This window comes from Jaculus jaculus, chromosome 9 (assembly GCF_020740685.1).
Source record: "Jaculus jaculus isolate mJacJac1 chromosome 9, mJacJac1.mat.Y.cur, whole genome shotgun sequence".
Taxonomy (NCBI): domain Eukaryota; kingdom Metazoa; phylum Chordata; class Mammalia; order Rodentia; family Dipodidae; genus Jaculus; species Jaculus jaculus.
Window position 1 is genome coordinate 22,217,070 of NC_059110.1, and position 22,262 is coordinate 22,239,331.

At 44.7% G+C, this 22,262-nt stretch overlaps 1 protein-coding gene across 1 annotated transcript; it reads left to right on the plus strand.

Moving 5' to 3' along the window:
* Positions 1 to 229: 229 nt before the first annotated feature.
* On the plus strand, positions 230 to 21,835 carry Fuca2 (alpha-L-fucosidase 2). The gene is made up of 7 exons (XM_004651151.2): positions 230 to 441; positions 5,249 to 5,436; positions 9,433 to 9,772; positions 12,062 to 12,272; positions 12,710 to 12,900; positions 18,622 to 18,730; positions 21,009 to 21,835. Exons 1-7 carry the CDS (start codon positions 230 to 232, stop codon positions 21,147 to 21,149), a joined length of 1,392 nt encoding a protein of 463 aa, XP_004651208.2. The 3' UTR covers positions 21,150 to 21,835.
* The last annotated feature ends 427 nt before the right edge of the window (positions 21,836 to 22,262 follow it).

Sequence of the window (22,262 nt, forward strand, 5' to 3'; positions counted from 1 at the left end):
TCATGACCTAACTGGCCTTCTTCATTATGCAAGGGAGCTATGCAGGCCTGGTGGTGGTGGTGTGGGGGGGGGGGAGGTTATTCAGTCTTAGACGTGGCCACTCCCAGCTCGTAGGAAGAGGGTGGTCTGTCACCTGACCAAGCTGCTCTCAGTCAGGTGACAGTGGCTGACCGTATTTAAAGCAGCAGACCCGGAAGGCCGGCGCCGGGGTGAGCGGCAGGTGATGGCCATGCGGGTCCTGGAGCTCCCGCCGCCGCCGCCGCTGCTGCTGCTGCTGCTGCTGGCGCTGCCCTGCGCTGCCCGCCGCCCCGCGCGCTACGACCCCACCTGGGGCTCCCTGGACGCCCGCCCGCTGCCCGCCTGGTTCCACGGGGCCAAGTTCGGCGTCTTTATCCACTGGGGCGTGTTTTCCGTGCCCAGCTTCGGCAGCGAATGGTTCTGGTGAGTAAATCCCCCCGCCGGGGGTGGGGGCGCTGGGTGTCCCGCACCCACTAACTACCCCGCCCACCCGGCGGGTCCCCTCCCCCTCCCCAAGGCTGCCCCCCATCCTTTGGTCAGTGTCACCTGTCACCGCTTTCCTGGGGAGGGGCGTTCGCACTTCCGGAGGTTGCCGGTGTCCCTTCTTGATTCAGGGCTCTGCGTCGGGTAAACACTGAACTGTTTCCTCGCTGAGTTGCCAGACACTGGATGGCTTTTCAGCCTGAGAGCTAGCTGCCCGTGTTAAGAGTGGGGTAGTCGCGGCATGTGTACCCTTGAACGACCAGAGGTATTAATCAGTTGGCGAGGGGATGGGGTCATATCTCGACCCCAATGTCAGACTAAATGCACCATGGTTCGGCTCCTGCCTGCCCATTCCAGCCTTCTGCCTTGAAGTGTGCTCAGAACACGCCCGGGGCTTTGCAAGTGTCTCCTCGGTGGGACGGACCTGCCTCTTGCTTTTGGCATGTTTTGTAAAGGAGTCTCACCAAGCTGCGTAAGTCGGTCCAGAACTCCTAGGCTCATGTGATCCTTCCTAAATACTGTATTTATTTGCAAAGAGAGAGAAAGGAGCCGGGTGTGGTGGCGCACGCCTTTAATCCCAGAACTCGGGGAGGCAGAGGTAGGAGGATCTCTGTGAGTTCAAAGCCACCCTGAGACTCCATAGTGAATTCCAGATCAGCCTGGGCTAGAGTGTGAGACCCTACCTCGAAAAAAAAAGGGGGGGGGGATAAATGGGTGACCCAGGTCCTCTTGCCCCTGCAATTGTACTCCAGATGCACGTGCCACTTTGTGCATCTGGCTTACCTGGGCAGGGTGGGGGGGAAGGGGGGGCAATCCCTGACCCTTAGACTTTGCAAGAAAGCGCCTTTAACCGCGGAGCCATTCTCTCCAGCCCTCATGTGATCCTTGTCTGAGGCAGGTATTATAGACCTGGGCGGCTACTCCTTTATTGGTTCCTGTTAAAATGTTACCACCGTGACTCTAAGAACTTTTACACTACTATATTGAAGACAAAACACACAAAAAAATTGTATTCTAGGTTTTATTTTCTGAGGTCAATGTAAAAATGGGCACGTTATACCTTGAAATGCATTGCAAAGTTCTCCAGATTGCTTCAAGATAGAAATGTTGGGCTCCCCGGGGAGGTGACTCAGAGAAGGAAGTGCTTGACATAGACGTGTGAGTATCTGAGTTTGGATCCCCAGAAGCCACCTAAAACTCTGGATGGGGGCTGGAGAGATGGCTTAGCGGTTAAGCGCCTGCCTGTGAAGCCTGAGGACCCCGGTTCAAGGCTCAATTCCCCAGGACCCATATTAGCCAGATGCATAAGCGGGTGTGCGTGTCTGGCGTTCATCTGCAGTGGCTGGAGGCTCTGGTGCACCCATTCTCTCTCTCACACTGTCTGCCTCTTTCTCTGTCTGCCTGCTGTTGCTCTCCAACAAATAAATAAAAATAAACAAATTAAAAACAAAACAAAACTCTGGATGGGGACACCTGTAATCCCAGGTAGGGTGACAAGAGAGGAAGAGGCACAAATTATCCGGAAGCTTGTGGGCCAACCAGCAGACTGGCTAACAAGACCCGACCTCCAGCAACATGGGAGGTAAGGATTGGCAATCGAACTGGCACACATATGCCTTGACGCACACACACGAACACACACATGCCACATGCACACACATCATACACGCACACCCAAAAGACAGACTTTTTTATTGTGTAAAGCTGCATGTATGTAAATATGTGTGCTGGGCGTTCTGGTTGCCACAGCTCCTCGCTGTAGCTCAGTTGAAAACAGTAGTGGGCATGGAGGAGCTCTGATTCCCAGCACTTTGAAGGGGACAGGGGTAAGAATAGCTCATGGGTCAGTTATGAAACTTGGACTTTAAGGCAGCCAACACCCAAGTCAACAGAGGTACTAATAATGGAGTCACATCACCTCACCTAGAAAGAAGTTTAGAAGTTGTCGGCGCATGGATGGACTCGAAGCTCTTCCTGCGGGCTTGGCTCTCTGTAGTCACATGATGGTAGCCAGGCTTCGTAAACTTGCACTAACTTCATTCAACCTCATTGGAACTGGAAGGGCCAGGTTCTATCTTGATTATACAGGAGACTATCCCCAGTATCTCTCAGGTCACCTTCCCCTCAAGGTCCACTGATCAGCCGGGTTTCCTATCTATGCTGTAGCCATGATAAAGGCAGATAAAGGACGTGTGTGGCTCTGGGCCAGGCACATGACATGCTTGTGGCATGTGATATCTTTTTATTTATTTTATATTTTTTACTTTTCGAGGTAGGGTCTCACTTTAGTCCAGGCTGACCTGGAACTCACTATTTAGACTCAAGGTGGCCTTGAATTCATGGTGATTCTCCTACCTCTGCCTCCCAAGTGCAGGGATTAAAGGCATGTGCCACCACGCCAGGCTATGTGACATCTTTTTGTGAAGTCCTCTTGACCAGTAAAGTCTTCTGTCCATCTTTGAGGATTCTGGCTGTGGAAATATTCCTGCAGGACTGGTGAGATGGCTCAGTAGTTACAGGCATGTGCCAGCCTGTGTTCAGTTCCCCAGTAACCATATAAAGCCAGATGCATAAAGTGGCTCAAGTGTCTGGAGTTTGTTTGCAGTGACAAGAGGCCCTAGCATTTTTGCTGTCTCTCTCTCTCTCTCTCTCTCTGTAAATAAATAAAAATATTTTAAAAAACGAAATACTAGGGCTAGAGGGACAGCTTAGTGGTTAAGGTGTTTTCCTGAAAAGCCAAAGGACCTAAGTTCAATTCCCCAGGGCCTGCATTAGCCAGATGCACAAGGGGGCGCACACATCTGGAGTTCATTTGCAGTGGCTGGAGGCCCTGGCATGCCCATTCATTCTCTCTTTCTCTCTCTCTCTCTCTGTCAAATTAATAAATAAATAAAAAATTTTAAATAATTAAAAAAAGAAATACTACAAAATGCTGGACACAATAGAGTTTAAGTCAGAGGTAGGGATGGTCACTGCTGGGTGGAATGTAGGTCTTAGATGTGCTTTTCTGTGTGCAGTTTTGCGGAAGCAGTTTAGGCTTCACATGCTAATGTGTGGAATGAATGATATCTCAAGTCACCTTGAAGGCTGGGTCATTTCATTACAATGACAGCATCTTAATTTCACTGCCACCTCCTTTTCTGAAACAGTTACCTTTTGGTCACTGAGACCAAATACCTGACCAGAAGTAGCTTATGGAAGAAAAATGTTTATCTTGGCTTCCAGTGTCCAGGGAAAATGTCACCATGGTGAGAAAGCATCACAGGCCTGAACAGGAAGTCTGGGTCACATCTTCACATCTAGAAAGGAAGCAGTCTATATACTGGGCTGTATCACCCCAGAGCCCACCCCTAGCAAGCCTCTGCCGCCTAGAGGCCTCACAACTCCACAAATTGCCAAAGCTGGGGAAAAAGTGTTCAAAACTTGGGGAACATTTCAGTCAAACCATCATGCACCCCAGTGTGTTTTCTCTTAATGAATATTATGAATGTATGTTATGTTTTAGGCACGTTGTCTTCTACCTTGAAACCATATTTATTTATGCTACAAAATGACTTGGTATGCAAAAGCACATACTGTGTGTTGTGATTTAAAGTGAAGTATTGGGTTAGAGAGATGGCTTAGCAGTTAAGGCACTTCCCTGTAAAGCCCAAGGATCGAGGTTTGATTCCCCAGTACTCATGTAAGCCAGATGCACAAAGTAGCTCATGTGTCTGGGATTTGATTGAGGTGGTTGGAGGCCCTGGCTTACCCATTCTTTCTCTAATAAATAAATAAATGAAAATAAAGTATTTTAAAAATAAGGTGAAGCTGGGCATGGTGGCACATGCTTTTAATCCCAGCACTCAGGAGGCAGAGGTAGGAGGATCGCTGTGAGTTCAAGGCTACCCTGATACTACATAGTGAATTCCAAGTCAGCGTGAGCTACAGTGAGACCCTGCCTTGAAAAACCAAAATAATAATGATAATAATAATAATAATAATAATAGTAATAGTAACAATAATGTGAAGAATTAAGAGAAGGAGCGTCTGGGTTGTCAGTAATGCTTTAGTTCCTGAGGGGAGAGGATTTCACAAGGGGACAGATGAAAATGAGAGAGGAAGTTTGGGTTACACAGGCTTGCCTTAAGGTATAGACACACTGATGCAGATGTGAACGATAATCCAGAAATAATGAGTAAAAGGGAGATATTCGAGGAATGGGAGATATTTGAGGCGAGTGTTGCGGTTACCTTCTTCTCATTGCTGGGCAAACACCAACCAGAAGCAGCTTATGGGAGGAAAGAGTTTCTTTCAGGCTTATAGATTCCAGGGGAAGCATCATCATGGCAGAGAAGACAGCTCACTTCATCATGCATCCACAGCACAGAGAGAACAAACACCAAGAGCTCAACATGGCTCTCTACACACCTTAGGACCAGATTCAAGATCTGCCCCTAGTGATACCTCCTCCAGCATGTCTCTGTCTTCCAGAGACCTTCTACTCTCCAGGTCCCATGTTAGCCATATGCACAATGGCGAGGCAAGTGCAAGGTCAACATGTCCAGTAGGTGGCGCAAGCGTCTGGAGTTCAATTGCAGTGGCTGAGGCCCTGGCTGCCAATTCTTTCTCTCTCACTGTCTCTAAAATAAAAAGTACCTGAGGCTTACCGAGTTGTTTGTGTTCAAAACCACCACAGGGAGCCAGGACAATTATTTCAAGTACCAAAGTTTGGATTGTTCATATGCTATTTTCTCTTCTCCCATAGGTGGTATTGGCAAAAGGAACAGAGACCAAAGTTTGTGGAATTTATGAAGAATAATTATCCCCCTGGCTTTAAATATGAAGATTTTGGACCACTATTTACAGCAAAATTTTTTAATGCCAAGCAGTGGGCAAGTATTCTTCAGGCCTCTGGTGCCAAATATGTTGTCTTAACTTCCAAACATCACGAAGGTGAGTACGGCACACACATTCAAATGATGACAGTGGCAAGAAATTTTAAAGCAACAAGAAGCTGAAGCAATGTCATTGCTACAAAATCAGATTTTTCTTAGGAGTGACTATAACGGGATTGACAGTTGCTTAAGGATTAAGGACCACATGGTCTACCTCAATAGTGAAACCTTACAAATACCGAGAGACTGTACTCTCCAAAAGAACACAAGGAAAATATGGTCACAATTCTTACATGCACATTTAGTAATATTTGCAAGGGTTACTTAAAGCTATCTGAAGTGATATGAATATTGCAGGTCAAAGTGTACATTGGGGCTGGAGAGCTGGCTCAATAGTTAAGGCACTTGCCTAAAAAGCCTAAAGACTAGAGTTCAGTATCCCAGCCAGATGCACAAGGTGGCACATGAGTCTGGAGTTCATTTGCATCAGCTGGAAGCCCTGGCACACCTATTCTTTCTGCTGGGCCTACTTAGCTCCTGCCTTTAATCTCAGCACTTGGGAGGCAGAGATAGGAGGATTTCTGTGAGTTCAAGGCCAGCCTGAGTCTACATAGTGAATTTCAGGTCAGCCTGGGCTAGAGTGAGACCTAACCTTGAAAAAAAAAAAAAGTATACATTGGCATTACACTCCTCCCTTTCCTTTCTGATATGCACTGTGTAAAAACATCATGGAGATTAAGCTTCTGTCTTCTTGTCATTCCACACATGTCATTCCAAACTGGGTGCATGTTTGACCGAGTTTTGAATGGTCAAATAGCAGAAATGGTGGGTGCACCTCTAGTGATGAAAGCAAGGTTGATTGCCTGAGGGGGAAACAGTTTTGGAATTGTGATGGTGCCCCTAGATATCAGAGTGATAGGAGAAAATCTGTGTATAAGGTGGCATACGAGTCTTACCAGAATAGGAAAAATTCTGCCATCACCAACTCTGGATTTATAAGTCCAGAGAAGCATTGAAAATTTATTTCCTCCAATGCATGTTAGATGCCAAATCATTAGCTAGTTTCCTATGCATGATTTTAACGTTGATTTTTTGCATTATTGTTTGTCCCAGGAATGAGAAAGAAGTAGGAGAGAAGTACTAACACCCCAACATCTGGAATGATCTTAAATAATTTTCCCTTTGGCCGCAGCATGGCAACACTACAGCTTTCGCCTCTTGTTTTCTTTTTTTTTTTTTCTGATGAGATGGATATTTATAAACAGTATTTGCTTATGAACATTTGGCTTCCAGATGTCTTTCCTAAATTCTCAAATTTTAGGACATAAACTCAGGTTATTAAAAAAAAAAAACAACAAAAAAAAACCACCACCACCACAACAACAAAAAATCCAGGACTAGAGAGATGGCTTAGCACTTAAGGCACTTGCCTGCAAAGCCAAAGAACCTAGGTTCAATTCCCCAGGACCCACATAAGCCAGATGCACAAGGTGGTTCATGTGTCTGGGGTTCATTTACAGTGGCTAGAGGCCCTGGGTTACCAATTCTGTCTCTCTCTATCCCAAATAAATAAATAAAAATTAAAAACTTAAAACAACAACAAAATACTCGAGGTCACAGTATGAAGACAGATAACATAGGTAACATGTGTACATTCCTAAGGACCCCTATGTCATGTTCTCACTGCTTACAGAAGATGTACTATTATCCTTGGCCTGGAGGAGACTCACTGCGTGAGATCACAGCGATGGTAGTAGGCTGAAAAGCCACGTGGTTAGAGAACTACCTGACTATCGAGTTGAAAACATTTGACTCAGACCCTGGATATTGACATTGCTTTGGTACTTACCAAGAGCATCTTTGGAATAAATGCCAACACTTAAAAAACTTCTTACAATGAATTTACAGAGTCAATTTTTAGACTAGTCCTAAGTTGTAAACGTAAAGAGGTTCAGCAAGGGTATCTTATTTTCAAAGATTCCTTAAGAGTTTAGTGGAGTAAAAGTGGAGAGGTGGCTCAGCAGCTAAACTGCCTATAACCATGTAAGCATGAGCACCCGAGTCCGGATGCCCCAGAACCAACGAAAAGGCTGGACACAGTGGCACGTGTCTGCAGTCCCGGTGTGCCTACAGATCAGCTAGCCTGGCAAATGCAGCCGTGAATAACAAGAGAGACTCTGCCTTAAACAAGGTAGAAGACAAAGACCAGAGGATAATGTGAAGTTACCCTCTGACTTCCACCTGTGCATCGTGGCACACATGTGCCAACATAGACACACACACACACACCAAAAAAAAGTGTGTGTGTGGTGGGGGGAGTTTTGTGGAATAGTAACCAAGTACTGAAAAGTCTAGGCACTAAACTTTCTGAGGACTTTTTTTTTTCCCTAAACTTCTTTAGTATTTTAGTATATATGTCTGTTCTAACATTTTGAAATATAGAACAGTTAGCAATGTGTATCTTTTGGTAGGTTTTTCATTTGGGGGTAATTTATGTCTTTAGAGTAGGATGCGATTATAATGAGGGGGCTCTAAAATATATAACTATTGGGACTGGAGCAATGGCTTAGTGGTTACAGTGCTTGCCTGCTAAGCCAAAGGACCCAGGCTCAATTCCCCAGGACCCATGTAAACCAGATGCACAAGGGGGTGCAAACTTCCAGAATTCTTTTATAGTGGCTAGAGGCTCTGGTGTGCTCATTCTCTCTATATATGTATCTGTCTCTTTTTCTCTCTCTTAAAATAAGTGCATACATATTTTAAAAGGAAAATACTCACACACACACAAACAAACTATTGGAAAATAGTATCTCCTCTTTGCCATCAGTTAAAGGAATTACCACTGCAGAGAAGATTCACCACCCATGGATCACTGGGGCTCTGAGCATCATATGCTAATTAAACCTAAAGTAAGCAGAAAACCGTAGTCCTTGGGGGGGGGGGAATGGATGAACACCCTGCAGGATGCATCTTCAGGTCTTCAGTACAGATGGCGGAGACCACTGCTTAACGGGGAGCATGGGGAAGGAGCCTCAACATGCTGATATTCCTAAGGACCTCAGTCAGATTTTACAAGAAAAAATATTAGAGCTAGGTCAGGCTGTACACGTCATATAAATTGCTTAAACAAAAACAAGCAAACAAACACACAAACAGAAAAACCCACCTCAGTCCTTGGGGCTGGAGAGATAGCTCAGCAGTTAAGGTATTTGCCTACAAAGCCTGGGAACCTGGGTTTGATTCCCTGATTCCCACATAAGGCCAGATACTCAAAGTGACAGGTGCATCTAGAGTCTGTTTGTGGTGATTAGAGGCCCTGGCATGCCCATTCTCTCTCTCTCTTCTAGCTCTCTCTGCTTGCAAATATACAAATAAAAAATATACATATATATATATATGTATATGTATGTGTATGTGTATGTGTATGTGTATGTGTATGTGTATGTGTATATATATATTTTGGGTTTTTGAGGCAAGGTCTCACTCTAGATCAGGCTGACCTGGAATTCACTATATAGTCTCGGGGTGGTCTCAAACTCTCAGTGATCCTCCTACCTCTGCCTCCCAAGTGCTGGGATTAAAGGCATAAGCCACCAAGCCCAGCCTAAAATTTTTTTTTTAATTATTTATTTATTTATTTGAGAGCGACAGACGCAGAGAGAAAGACAGATAGAGGGAGAGAGAGAGAATGGGCGTGCCAGGGCTTCCAGCCTCTGTAAACGAACTCCAGACGCGTGCACCCCTTGTGCATCTGGCTAACGTGGGACCTGGGGAACTGAGCCTTGAACCAGGGTCCTTAGGCTTCACAGGCAAGCGCTTAACTGCTAAGCCATCTCTCCAGCCCTAAAATATTTTTTAAAATCACCTAAGCCCCACCTTGTTTGTATTCTCCTTGGTTTATCCTAGAAGAACAGAAAGGAACCAGACTATGGACATATTGCTGTGATGCAGTTACTCACAGAAGCATCTGACTTTTTTTTTGCTATTTAACAGGAATGTAGTGAAGAAAAGGTGACAATGTTAACAAGGGCTTTCTCTGCTGTTCCTTTTCCAGGCTTTCCCTTGTGGGGCTCAAAGCACTCCTGGAACTGGAATGCTGTAGATGTGGGGCCAAAGCGGGACATTGTTAAAGAACTTGAGGTGGCTGTCAGGAATGGAACCGACTTGCGTTTTGGACTGTACTATTCCCTTTTTGAATGGTTCCACCCACTCTTCCTGGAGGATGCGAGTAGCTCATTCCGTGAGCAGCGATTTCCAGCAGCTAAGACGTGGCCTGAGCTCTACGAGTTAGTGAACACGTACCGGCCCGAGGTTCTGTGGTCCGACGGAGACGGAGGGGCGCCCGATGGCTACTGGAACAGCACCGGCTTTCTAGCCTGGCTGTACAATGACAGGTGTGTTCCGCCAGACGCCGGGCTGGCCTCGCGTGCTCCCAACACGTGCATGGCACTTCCATTCCCATGCCCCTTGAAGGATTTCTTTTTAGGTTCGTTCATGGCATGGGGGCGGGGAAACATCATACACCAGGCTCATTAGCTCTGTCAGTATTTACTCACACTAACCAAAAGCAAACAAATCTAGAGGCAAGTATAATTGACCGGTCTGATTTTGAAATGGACGAAATATCACAGGACCAAGGATATTAAATTGACTCCTTCTTTTCATCTCTTAACTCTGGTCTTCTGTAACGCGTCCACCAATGCCTCCGATGATGTCCTTCTGCTGCCTGTGGGTGCTTCTTTTTATTCCTTCACCTTCAAGTAGTCTTTGGCACTCTGTGAATTTCACCCGTGTCTGTCTCTTCTCTTCCTTCATCATCACCATCATTGCCTGCTCTTCCTCATCTTTCCTACTTTCCTATTGCTTTCTGGTGTGGTGCAGGCCCTGTGAGAACAGGGCCCCTGGTGGAACACCTCCATTAGGTTAGGTTTGAACTATAGGGGCTCCATTTACCTTTGTAGAGATGAAACACTTGGGGCTGTGCTGGAAAGTCAGGCTGCCTTCTATCTGTGAGCACACACACACCCACCCCCCACCCCCACACACACACACACTGCTCTGAGATATGAAAACGTCTGTGTCTCCAGGAGCTCCTTCCAAAGGAAATGACTGGGAACCACCTACTTCTACTTGTGAAACTAAACTGTCCCCTGCAAGGGGAATTTACCTGAACTGCTAGTCACGATAAGAAATGTTGGATGTTGGGCTGGAGAGATGGCTTAGCGGTTAAGCGCTTGCCTGTGAAGCCTAAGGACCCCGGTTCGAGGCTCGGTTCCCCAGGTCCCACGTTAGCCAGATGCACAAGGGGCGCACGCGTCTGGAGTTCGTTTACAGAGGCTGGAAGCCCTGACGCGCCCATTCCATCTCTCTCTCCCTCTATCTGTCCTTCTCTCTGTGTCTGTCCCTCTCAAATAAAATAAAAAATTAAAATTAAAAAAAAAAAAAGAAATGTTGGAGGTATAGGGCTGGAGAGATAGCTTAGTGGTTAAGCGCTTGCCTGTGAAGCCTAAGGACCCTGGTTCAAGGCTCGACTCCCCAGGACCCATGTTAGCCAGATGCACAAGGGAGCGCATGCATCTGGGGTTCATTTGCAATGGCTGGAGGCCCTGGTGTGCCCATTCTCTCTCCCTCTCTCTCTCTCTCTCTCTCTGTCTCTCTCTGTCACTCTCAAATAAATAAATAAAAATAAACAAAAAATTAAAGAAAAAGAAATGTTGGAGGTATATTTCACATGTCAACAGTTGAATATTTTGGAGCATTTCCACTGTTAAGTACAATTGTAAGAGGAAGGTTTGGAGGTAAATCTATAAGGCTGTTTAGTCCTTGGAAGACCAAATGTCTTGAATACTGGAACAGTCACCTTCCATTGCTGGGACAAAAGCAGCCCACAGAAAGAAAGGGCTTGTTTCTGCTTCCTGTCTCAAGGGTACGTTTCTTCGTGGCTAGGAAAGCCTGGCGGACCTCACATCTTGTCAGATCAGCTATGAGGCAGCAGCAGGAGTGAGGTAGCTGAGAAATACCCAGTGGGGCTGGGCTCATAAACTCAAGGCCCACCTCCAGTTATGGCCCCTCCAGCAAGGCTGCATCTCCAAAATTGCCACCATATGGGTACCAAGTATTCCAAACCCATGAGCCTATGGGGAACATTTCATTCAAAGTATAAACATGGATTTGGCTACCATTCACAAAGCAGGAAGAGAAACTTCAAATAAAACATTATTATTAACAGTTTCTTGCCAATTATTTTTTGTTGTAATAATAGCAAGGAGGGCTGGAGAGATGGCTTAGCAGTTAAGGTGCTTGCCTGCAAAGTCTAAGGACTCAGGTTCGAATCTCCAGATCCCACGTAAGCCAGATGCACAAGGTGGTACAGGCTTCTGGAGTTCGTTTGCAGTGGCTAGAGGCCCTGGCGCACCCATTCTCACTTTCTGTCTCTCTCCTTCTCTCTGTCTTTAATAAACAAATAAAAATAAATCAGAAAATTAAAAACAAATAACAGCAAGGAAATTCATTCTTGAGAGGAGTTGGGTAATGTAGGTCTGGGAAATAGAAAGTCAGAGCCAGGTCTTCAGTCACCGTATCATGCAGGGTTGTTTCTCAGGAATAGAATTTAGGCAGATCTGTTTTCAGTAACATTTCCTTCTGTCTTCAAATTCCATTGTTAAAAGAAATTTTGATTTCAGCCCAGTTCGAGACACGGTGGTCACCAATGATCGTTGGGGAGCTGGATCTATCTGCAAGCATGGTGGCTTCTATACCTGCAGTGACCGTTACAATCCAGGACATCTCCTGCCACATAAGTGGGAAAACTGCATGACTATAGACAAGTCTTCTTGGGGCTACAGGCGGGATGCTAACATCTGTGACTATCTTACCATAGAAGAATTGGTGAAGGTACATTAAAATGTCCGGTGACTATTGTCATATTTGCTTCTTTTTTTTTTTTTTTTTTTTAGGTAGGGTCTCACCCTAACCTAGGCTGACGTGGAATTCACTATGTAGTCTCAGGGTGGCCTTGTACTCACAGTGATCCTCTTACCTCTGCCTCCCGAGTGCTGGGATTAAAGGTGTGCGCCACCATGCCTGGCTACTATAATATTCTCTTTTTCGGTGTGTGGGGGGGTTAATATTCTTAATAGTGAGGTGGTATGGGAATTATTTGTTTAACTGGGACAGCTCAATGGCTAGAAATCCAGGCCATTATGTAAGTCTATGTTTTTTTTTTTTTCTTTATAGTGAAAATATATGTATACTCACACAATCTATGAGCACATGAGAGATGGGATTGTTTTTTCTTTTAAAGAGCTGTATTTGTTCTTAATTTTTTTTAGCAACTTGTGCAAACAGTTGCATGTGGAGGAAACCTTTTGATGAATATTGGCCCCACACTAGATGGCATCATTTCTCCAATTTTTGAAGAGCGATTAAGGCAAATGGGTACCTGGCTCAAAGTCAATGGGGAAGCCATTTATGAGAGTGACCCTTGGAGATCTCAGAATGACACTGCCACCCCAGATGTATGGTAAGTTTTTTCTGGTTACCATGGATTGTTTGAAAGAGGAAGGCATTTAAGATTTCTCAGAGCTCTGAAGAGAAGCCTGGGATAAAGAGAGAAATCAGATGAATGCTGCCAGTCGAGGGGATGTGCGGAGTATGAAGCATTCTCCAACCACCGAGGAGGAATGAGGAGAATCAGCTTGTATCTTGAACGTGCTTATCAAATCCTGCTTTAATTGTCTCTAGATATGTCATAGTGGAAGACAAATTTTATCTGTTAGTCAATTCGTTATATTTTTGTCAGCTACTTAGCATCCATGAGCATGCTGAGTGGTTAATCTAAAACAGATTACTGCTCATCATTTGAGGAAATGTTAAGTTGGCAGATACTGTATTTTATCAGATTAGAAATAGCCATGGGAGGGGAAGAGAGGGTACTAAAACTAGCAGACTGAGGATTCTGGGTAGAGTAGGAAGGACCAGGCACCTGACTCTTTTGCAGTAGTAGCATTTATCTGATGGCCAAAAGAGATACTGAACATCACAGTAAGGAAATGCAAACAAAATACAAATAGAAACTACAATGAAGCTGGACGTGGTGGTGCACGCCTTTAATCCCTGCACTCAGGAGGCAGAGGTAGGAGAATCACCATGAGTTCGAGGCCACCCTGAGAATACAGAGTTAATCCCAGGTCAGCCTGGGCTAGAGTGAGACTCTACCTTGATAAACAAACAAACAAACAACAACAGAAAACAACAACAGAAACTACAATGAAGCAGTGGGAAACAGAGGTAGGAGGATAGCTGTTGTTGTTTCAAGGCCAGCTTGAGACTAGATAGTGAATTCCAGGTCAGCCTGGGCTAGAGTGAGACCCTTGAGAAACCAATAAAGAGAAAAAAAAAAATCAACTAACCAACCAAATAAACAAAAAGCTACAGTAAGATACCACCTCACACACATTAGATGGCTACTATTTTTTTTTTTAAAGAATGGGGGCTAGAGAGATGAATCAACAGTTTAGGCATTTGCTTGCAAAGCCTAAAGGCCCGGGTTCAATTCCCCATACCCACATACAGCCAGATGCACAGTGGCACATGCGTCTGGAGTTTGTTTGCAGTGGCAGGAAGCCCTGGTATGCCTCTTTTCTCTCTCTCCTTGCAAATAAACAAATAAAAATATTCTTGATGGGCTGGAGAGATGGCTTAGAGGTTAAGTACTTGCCTGTGAAGCCTAAGGACCCCGGTTCGAGGCTCAGTTCCCCAGGTCCCATGTTAGCCAGATGCACAAGGGGGCGCACATGTCTGGAGTTCGTTTGCAGAGGCTGGAAGCCCTGGCGCGCCCATTCTCTCTCTCTCCCTCTATCTGTCTTTCTCTCTGTGTCTGTCACTCTCAAATAAATAAATTAATTAATTAAAAAAATATTCTTGATAATGTTAAAGAAATTGGAACCTTTGTTTAGTTAGTATAGAATTATATAGTGGTACCGTTGCTGTGACAAATCTTATGGCAGCTACTCCGAACATTAAAAATAGTAGAGATAGCTTAGTATTTAAGGTACTTGCCTGCAAAGCCAAAGGACCCATGCTTGACTCCCCAGGACCCATGTAAGCCAGATGCATAGGGTGGCACTTGCACCTAGAGTTCATTTTTAGCCGCTGGAGGACCTGGTGCACCCATTCTCTCTCTCTCTCTCTCTCTGCCTGTTTCTCTCTAATATATAGATAACAATAGAATATAAGAAAAAATAGAATTACTCTACCACCCAGTAATTCCACTTCTGGGTGTATTCTCAAAATAATAAAATTAAGGGCCTCCAAAAGGTACTTATAAACCCATTATATTCACAACAGCTAACATGTGAAAGCAACTCAAGTCTTTTTTTAAATTTTTGTTTATTTATTTGTAGAGAGATAGAGAAAGACAGAGGGAGAGAGAATTGGTGCGCCAGGGCCTAGCCACTGCAACCGAACGCCAGATGCTTGCACCACCCAGTGGGCATGTGCAACCTTGGGCTTGCCTTGCCTTTGTGTGTCTGGCTAACTTGGGATCTGAAGAGTCGAACATGGGTCCTTTGGCTTCACAGGCAAGCACCTTAACTGCTAAGTCATCTCTCCAGACCACAGCCCAAGACTTGCTGGATGGATACGTGAAAGGTCGTATGTGTACAGGTTGTGGCATGTGCATATGATTCAGCTTTGAAAAGGAAGGAAACTCATGCTACACCACAGATAAACTTTCAGGAAATTACATGAAGTGAAATGATCTAGTACACACACGCACACATACACACACACGCACACACATACATACACACACCAAAACAAAAACCAGATACTGCATTCACTTATACGAAGTACCTAGAGTGGTCAAACTCATAGAGACAGAAATCAGGATGGTGGTTGCCAGGAGCTAAGGAGAGTAGGAAATAAGGAGTTGCTTCTTTTTATTTGCTTATTTTTTAACAAATATTTTTATCTTTTTATTTGAGAGAAAGAGGGAATGAGGTTGACAGAGAGAGAGAGAGAGAGACAGAGTATGGGCATGCCAGGGCTTCTTGCTGCTGCTAACAGACTCCAGACACGCATTGTTTTGTGCATCCGGCTGTATGTGGGTACTGGGAATGGAAGCTGGGCCTTCAAGCTTTGCAGGAAAGTGCTTAAAGGGTCCATTACTATAATTAATCCATTGTACATTCCCTTGTTCTTTTTATATATTTTTTTTTGTTCATTTTTTATTTATTTATTTGAGAGCGACAGACACAGGGAGAAAGACAGATAGAGGGAGAGAGAGAGAATGGGCGCGCCAGGGCTTCCAGCCTCTGCAAACGAACTCCAGACGCGTGCGCCCCCTTGTGCATCTGGCTAACGTGGGACCTGGGGAACCGAGCCTTGAACCGGGGTCCTTAGGCTTCACAGGCAAGCGCTTAACCGCTAAGTCATCTCTCCAGCCCACATTCCCTTGTTCTTAAACCACTCTTCCCTCTGTTTTATGCAGTGGATAGAAAACTAGGGTTTGGTTAAATCAGGCTACTCTGATTCTATGACTGCCTCCAGACAGACGGACTAGAAGTACACACAATGTTGAGTTAGCTTACTATGGCCTGAAAGCCAATCGTTGTTTTCTGGATGACATCCCACTTCCTCCACATGAGCGCTGGCTGTTCCCGCGATTCTCCTTCTCCGTGGCTCGCCTTCAATCACCCTCTCTGTTCATTCCTTCCCCGCCCACATACAGACATGCTATTTCTTTCTCCTTGCAAAAGAACTTTGGTTTCCAGCACCTTCCAAGAAGTTATTGCTTTTCTAGTTACCTACCTTGAAAAACACTTTTTACTCGGATTTTTTTGGTGGTTGATGTTTTTTTTTTTTTTTTTTTTTTTTTTTTTTTTTTTGAGGTAGGGTCTCACTCTAGCCCACACTGACCCAGAATTCACTATGTAGTCTCAGGGTGGCCTTGAACTCCTGGCGATCCTCCTTCCTCTGCCTCCCAAGTGCTGGGATTAGAGGCATGCGCCACCACTGGCTTCATGTGGTATTTCCAACTTCTTGCCCCAGTTTTTTATGTTTTGGTTTTCTGAGAAAGGGTTTCATGCTAGCTCTGGCTGACCTGGAATTCACTATGTAGTCTCAGGGTGGCCTCGAAGTCTCAGTGATTCTCCTACCTCTGCCTCCTGAGTGTTGGGATTAAACGCGTGCACCACCACTCCCAGCTGTTTTTTTTCTTTAATTAAAAAATTTATTTATTTGAGAGCAACAGATACAGAGAGAAAGAGGCAGAGAGAGAGAGAAAGAGAGAATGGGCACACCAGGGCCTCCAGCCACTGCAAACGAACTCCAGACGAATGCGCCTCTTGTGTATCTGGCTAATGTGGGTCCTGGAGAATCAAGCCTCGAACAGGGGTCCATAGGCTTCATAGGCAAGTGCTTAACTGCTAAGCCACTCTCCAGCCCTCTATTTCTTTATTATTTGAGAGAGAGAAAGAGGCAGACAGAAAGAGAGAGAATGGGTACACCAGTGCCTCCAGCCACTGCAAACGAACTCCAGACGCATGTGCCACTTTGTGCATCTGGTTTACATGGGTCTTGGGGAATTGAACCTGTGTCGTTTGGTTTTGCAGGCAAACACCTTAACTGCTAAGTCATCTCTGCAGCCCTACACTTGCCCTTTAAATCCTTGCTCCAGAATAACCAGGAAAAACTATCTATCTATGTGTGTATCTATATATCTATCATCTATTAATCAATCATCTATTTCTATCAACCATCTATCTATCATCTATCAATTAATCATCTATTTCTATCAATAGTCTCTCTCTCTCTCTCTCTCTCTCTATCCATCTATCTGAGTCAGGGTTTTGATATATAGCCCAGGCTGGCCTCAAACCTTCAATTCTGTCTTGGCTTCTCAAGTACAGAGAAGACAGACATGTGGTATCATAGACAGCTCAGAGTTATGTTTTAAATAATGTTACCCCCAAGCTCAAATTCTCCCAAAGCTTCCAGTTGCAAGAAAGAAGCAAGATTTACAGAGCTTTCCGTGGCTGCATGAGAGACCCTCTTGGCTGCCTGTGGTCTGCAAGCTCTTCCCCTGGCTCCCTCTCTAGAGCCACCATCCCTCCTGGCTTTTGCAGGCAGGGGCCACTCTTGCTGGGCGGCCTCTGTATTTGATCTTCCTGTCTGGGGAGGCTTTCTGCACATGCTCATGTGCACTCCCTCTTCCTCAGGTCCCCCAGCTGTCTTCTCAGAGGTCTTCCCTGGTGATTCAACTTAGCATCATGCCCATGCCTCTTCCCGCAGAGCAACCTTTATCCTTCTTCGATGGCTTCCGTTTTCTCCATGGAGTTTAATCGTGACTCGACACATATTTATTTGCTCATTCTAATTCTCCACCAGTATGCGCAGTGTATGAGGGTGGCGGCTTATTCTGTGCCGTAACTCTAGTCCTAAAATGATGAGGACTTTTAAAAGGTCTTCTTGAATTTTGTCGACTATCTGGTGGATCAGATGACTGGTTTTCATCGTCTAGGGTGTATTCCCTTTGCTCACATTCTTCTGTGAGTTTCAGATTAAACGCCATTTCTTGGTGAGCAATCCTCTGATGGTCCATCGTAAAATGATCCCTTTGATGCGTTTTGTCAGTTTTCTTCTCCTTCCTGTATGATTCAGACCTCGTGCTTTTGCAGTATTTGTGTGATCGTGTGTCTTTTCCGTCATGTCCTGAGCGCCCCAAGAACAAGAACCGTGTTTTGTTCTCTGTTGTGCTCCTAATGCCAAGCACAGTATCAGAGCCGAATTGGTAGCTAGAAAGCCACGTCTTCCCACTTCCTCGACTCCCACAAGCTGTTTCTAGTTCCAGCACAGTGGTCAGAATAGGAATTGTAGCTCAAGGAAATCCTTTTCTCTCAAGACCTGCTTTTGGCTGGGGTGATGGCTCACACATGTAATGCCAACACTTGGGAGGCTGAGGCAAGAAGACTGCCATAGGTTCAAGGCCAGCTTGAGGTACAGGGCAAGAGTTTATCTCAAAAAGCCAGTTCCTTTTAATAGTGGAGGGGTGGAAAAGGGAGGTACTTTGTATATACCACGGGTGGAGGTGAGATTTCCTTTCTTTTTATCACTAAGGGAGTTGGTGAACATTTGCAACATGAAAGTATCTTTGTAAAATAATTCCAGGCCTGATCTGTAATTAAGGAAAAATGTGGGATCTAATTTATCAGTGTGCTATTTTTTTTTTCCTTCTAACCAGGTATACATCTAATCCTAAGGAGAAATTAGTCTACGCCACTTTTCTTAAGTGGCCCATATCTGGAAAGCTGCTTCTTGGAGAACCAAAAGCTACCCCCGGGGCAACAGAGGTAAGGTGGAATTTTAGGGCTGGTTTAATGGTTAAAGCGCTTGCTTGCAATGTCTAAGGATCCAGGTTTGACTCCCCAGAACCTAGACACATGCTTTTAAGGTGACACATGCTCACAGGTGACTCAGGTACACAAGGTGGAGCATATGTCTGGAGTTTGATTGCAGTGGCTAGAGGTTCTGGTGTTCCAATTCTCTCTCTCATTAAAAAGAAAAAAAAGAATATGGGGTTTGGAGAGATGGCTTAGCGGTTAAGCGCTTGCCTGTGAAGCCTAAGGACCCTTGTTCGAGGCTCGGTTCCCCAGGTCCCACGTTAGCTGCACGCACAATGGGGCACACACATCTTGACATTTGCAGTGGTTGGAGGCCCTGGTGTGCCCATTCTCTCTCTCTCTCTCTCTCTCTGCCTCTCTCTCTCTGTTGCTCTCAAAAAATAAATAAAAAATTTAAAACATATATTTAAAAAAGAAGATGGAATTATATCTCTATTGTTTCATTACATTGCTTGTTCCCAAAGAGAACATAACATGTTTTAACTTCAAGGAGAAACTTCCATGTGATCCTCCAATACGTAATAGGAGCAATGTTAACATGACCTTCAGCAGTGCAACAATAGCAACTGTTTAGCCAAAACTTTAAACTTTTTTTTCTTAAGAAAACTGGGCTGGAGAGATGGCTTAGCGGTTAAGCACTTGTCTGTGGAGCCTAAGGACCCTGGTTTGAGGCTCGATTCCCTAGAACCCATGTTAGCTAGATGCACAAGGGGGTGCATGCATCTGGAGTTCATTTGCAGTGGCTGGAAGCCCTGGTGTGCCCATTCTTTCTCTGTCTCTCTCTCTGCCTCTTTCTCTGTCTGTCTGTCACTCTCAAATAAATAAATAAAAATGAACAAAAAAATTTTTTAAAAAAAGAAAGAAAACCGAACAGTAACATAAAGTAACTTCATGCATCTCAGGGTTGGGCTGATTCTGGTTTTCAGAGTTTTCTACGCTGTTTCAGTTCTCTGCATGCACTGAAAGGGAGTGTTTTCATAAAACTGCATGTACTTCACCGACACCCTAAACCTAGAATATGTCTGAATGAAAGTAAGATGTCATTACCCTACTATGATAACCGCTGTGACTCTCTGGTCTGGCACTGGGTTGTCTGATAGATCTTATGGCCTTTTCTTTGAGAAGTTAACGATCCCTTTGGACATGATTTTCTACTGTTTGTCTATTATTTATATATTTATTTATGAGAAGGGGTGAGAGAGAGAGAGAGAGAAAAGAGAATACAGTAAATGGATGTTCTTGTCTCTGCAAACAAACTGCATGTACCACTGTGTGCTTTACGTGGTTATGGGGGAATTGAACTTGGGCTATGAGGCTCTGCAAGGAAGCATCTGTAATGGTTAAGTCCTCCGCGGTTTGTTTCTAATGCTTGTGCATGATCAGGCAGAAAGAAGATTAAGTTCAAACCTAATGTTAGAGTAAGCTTCCAAGGTGGACATGACATTGACTGTCTTTTTAATCTATGGTCTCTTTGGTACCAGTACAGTCATTCAGGGGCATGAATTTTCTTTTCTTTTCTTTTTGGTTTTTTTTTTTTTTTTTTTTTTTTGGTTTTTTGAGGTAGGCTCTCACTCTAGCCCAGGCTGACCTGGTATTCACTCTGTAGTCTCAGGGTGGCCTCGAACTCACGGCGATCCTCCTACCTCTGCCTCCCAAGTGCTGGGATTAAAGGCGTGCGCCACCACGCCCGGCTCATGAATTTTATTTTCATATGGATCTGCCTCATAAAGTTTGATCGTTCAAATAACCCCAGCTGGCGTCCAGAACTACTTATTTAAACTCAACATTGTATGATCGAGACTAAGGCTACAAAACAGTTATGGCAATCGCTGGTTGAGTCTGTTATGGTCGGCGGAGGCTACTGGCAAAGCTGATGGTAGTGACTGAGAGAAGGACCTTTCTCCAAACACTGTGTGAGAACTGGGCAGGCCTTAGTTGGGAACTTCCAGTCATCTTCTATCCTGCATCCTGCCTTCGTTTTCCCCACTCCAGTGCTCCATGCAATCTTTATGGTTCTCCTATTTCAGTCTCTGTACACTTTTCTTTCCCTCTTGAGAGTAACACAAGTGAAATTAAATTGAATGAAAACAGTGTGAATTGCTAAAGGTAAAAAATGAATCCCTGTCTACACTACTATTTCAGAAACACCCATAGCTTCTTCCCTTGAGAAAGTGGGTGCGTCAAAGTGATATGCATGGAGAATTTGTATGTTTGTTTGTGATTTCAGGTAAAACTACTGGGCCATGGACAGCCACTGACCTGGACACTTTCAAAGCCAACCGGCATTATGATACAGCTGCCGCCACTGACGCCCCATCAGCTGCCCTGTGAATGGGGCTGGAGTCTTGTGCTCACTCGTGTGACATAATATGCAGCCAAGAGGCCCACGCTGCAGTTTAACACTAGGAAGTGCCAGGTTTCTATAATTGTTGCACAGGGAGAAAACAATGTAAATTGATCAATACAAATAATGAGGCAATGTAGCCTTCTTTCCATTTCTCCCTAAATTCTTTCGTAAAGTACTTCTACAGTGTTACCATTTGAACTTTGCAGTGCAGGCCTCTGTAAAGTCTCTTCCCATTGAATTCCTTTCCAGCTGTGAACCACAGGTGGAAATTTACTTCAGAGCAGTTAGCAACTGTTGGTGCTATGAATTGAATTCTCCCCACACTCCATGTGCCTGTATTTGGAAACAGAAGTAATTAAGGTTAAACCAAGTCATAAGTGCAGGGCCCTCCTCAAATGGGATTGGTGTCTCTGGAAGGGAAAGCTACTCCAATGCTGTGAGAACACAGAGGAGAGCCATGGAAAAGACAGTGAGAAGGTGGCCCTCAGTAAGCCAAAGGCAGAGGTGCTGAAGAAACCAAATCTCTCAACATTTTGATCTTGGACTTTGTGGTTGCAGATGTGTGAGAAAAATAATTTCCCCTTGTTGAATCTCCCATGGTGTGTAAGGTTTCTTCTTCCTGTTTTTCTCCCTCCTTCCTCTCTCTCTCTCTCTCTCTCTCTCATATACAACATAGATATTATCTAATAAATTTGGCTTGGTATATATTTCTAGTGCATCCAGTAACTGTCTTTGTTTTTCCTCTTATTTCTAAAACTGATCATCTGACTTTTGTTGTTATATTGTTTGGGTTTTTGTTGTGACAAAGTCGGAGATGTGACAGAGGCAAATTCAAGTCCTGTCAAGTTCTTTGATGTAAACACCAGCAGTCAAGATGTTGGCCACATGGTGTCTCAGCTGTTGACCAAGACTGTTAAGCACTTCTGCACTGGAGAGCTCAGGAAAGATGGCGTTTCAGTAGGGCACAGAGCCAGCACCTTCCACAGGGACATCAAAGATTTCTTGATTCAGAGTGGAGAATCTGTTAACAGAGATGGTACTGGAGTCACCAGTATTCTACGAGGGATCATTTACAGATGAAAAATTTAAACTTAGTGCCCAGCCTGGTTTTCATGGAGAACAGTGGGACAGTCC

What these genes read in the sequence shown, in the direction of transcription:
- Fuca2 (XM_004651151.2), top strand. Translation starts at nt 230, where the DNA reads ATGCGGGTCCTGGAGCTCCCGCCGCCGCCGCCGCTGCTGCTGCTGCTG. An exon ending in ACTGCCACCCCAGATGTATG is followed by an intron (nt 12,901 to 18,621) that starts GTAAGTTTTTTC and finishes CCTTCTAACCAG; the next exon opens with GTATACATCTAATCCTAAGG. An exon ending in CTACCCCCGGGGCAACAGAG is followed by an intron (nt 18,731 to 21,008) that starts GTAAGGTGGAAT and finishes TTGTGATTTCAG; the next exon opens with GTAAAACTACTGGGCCATGG.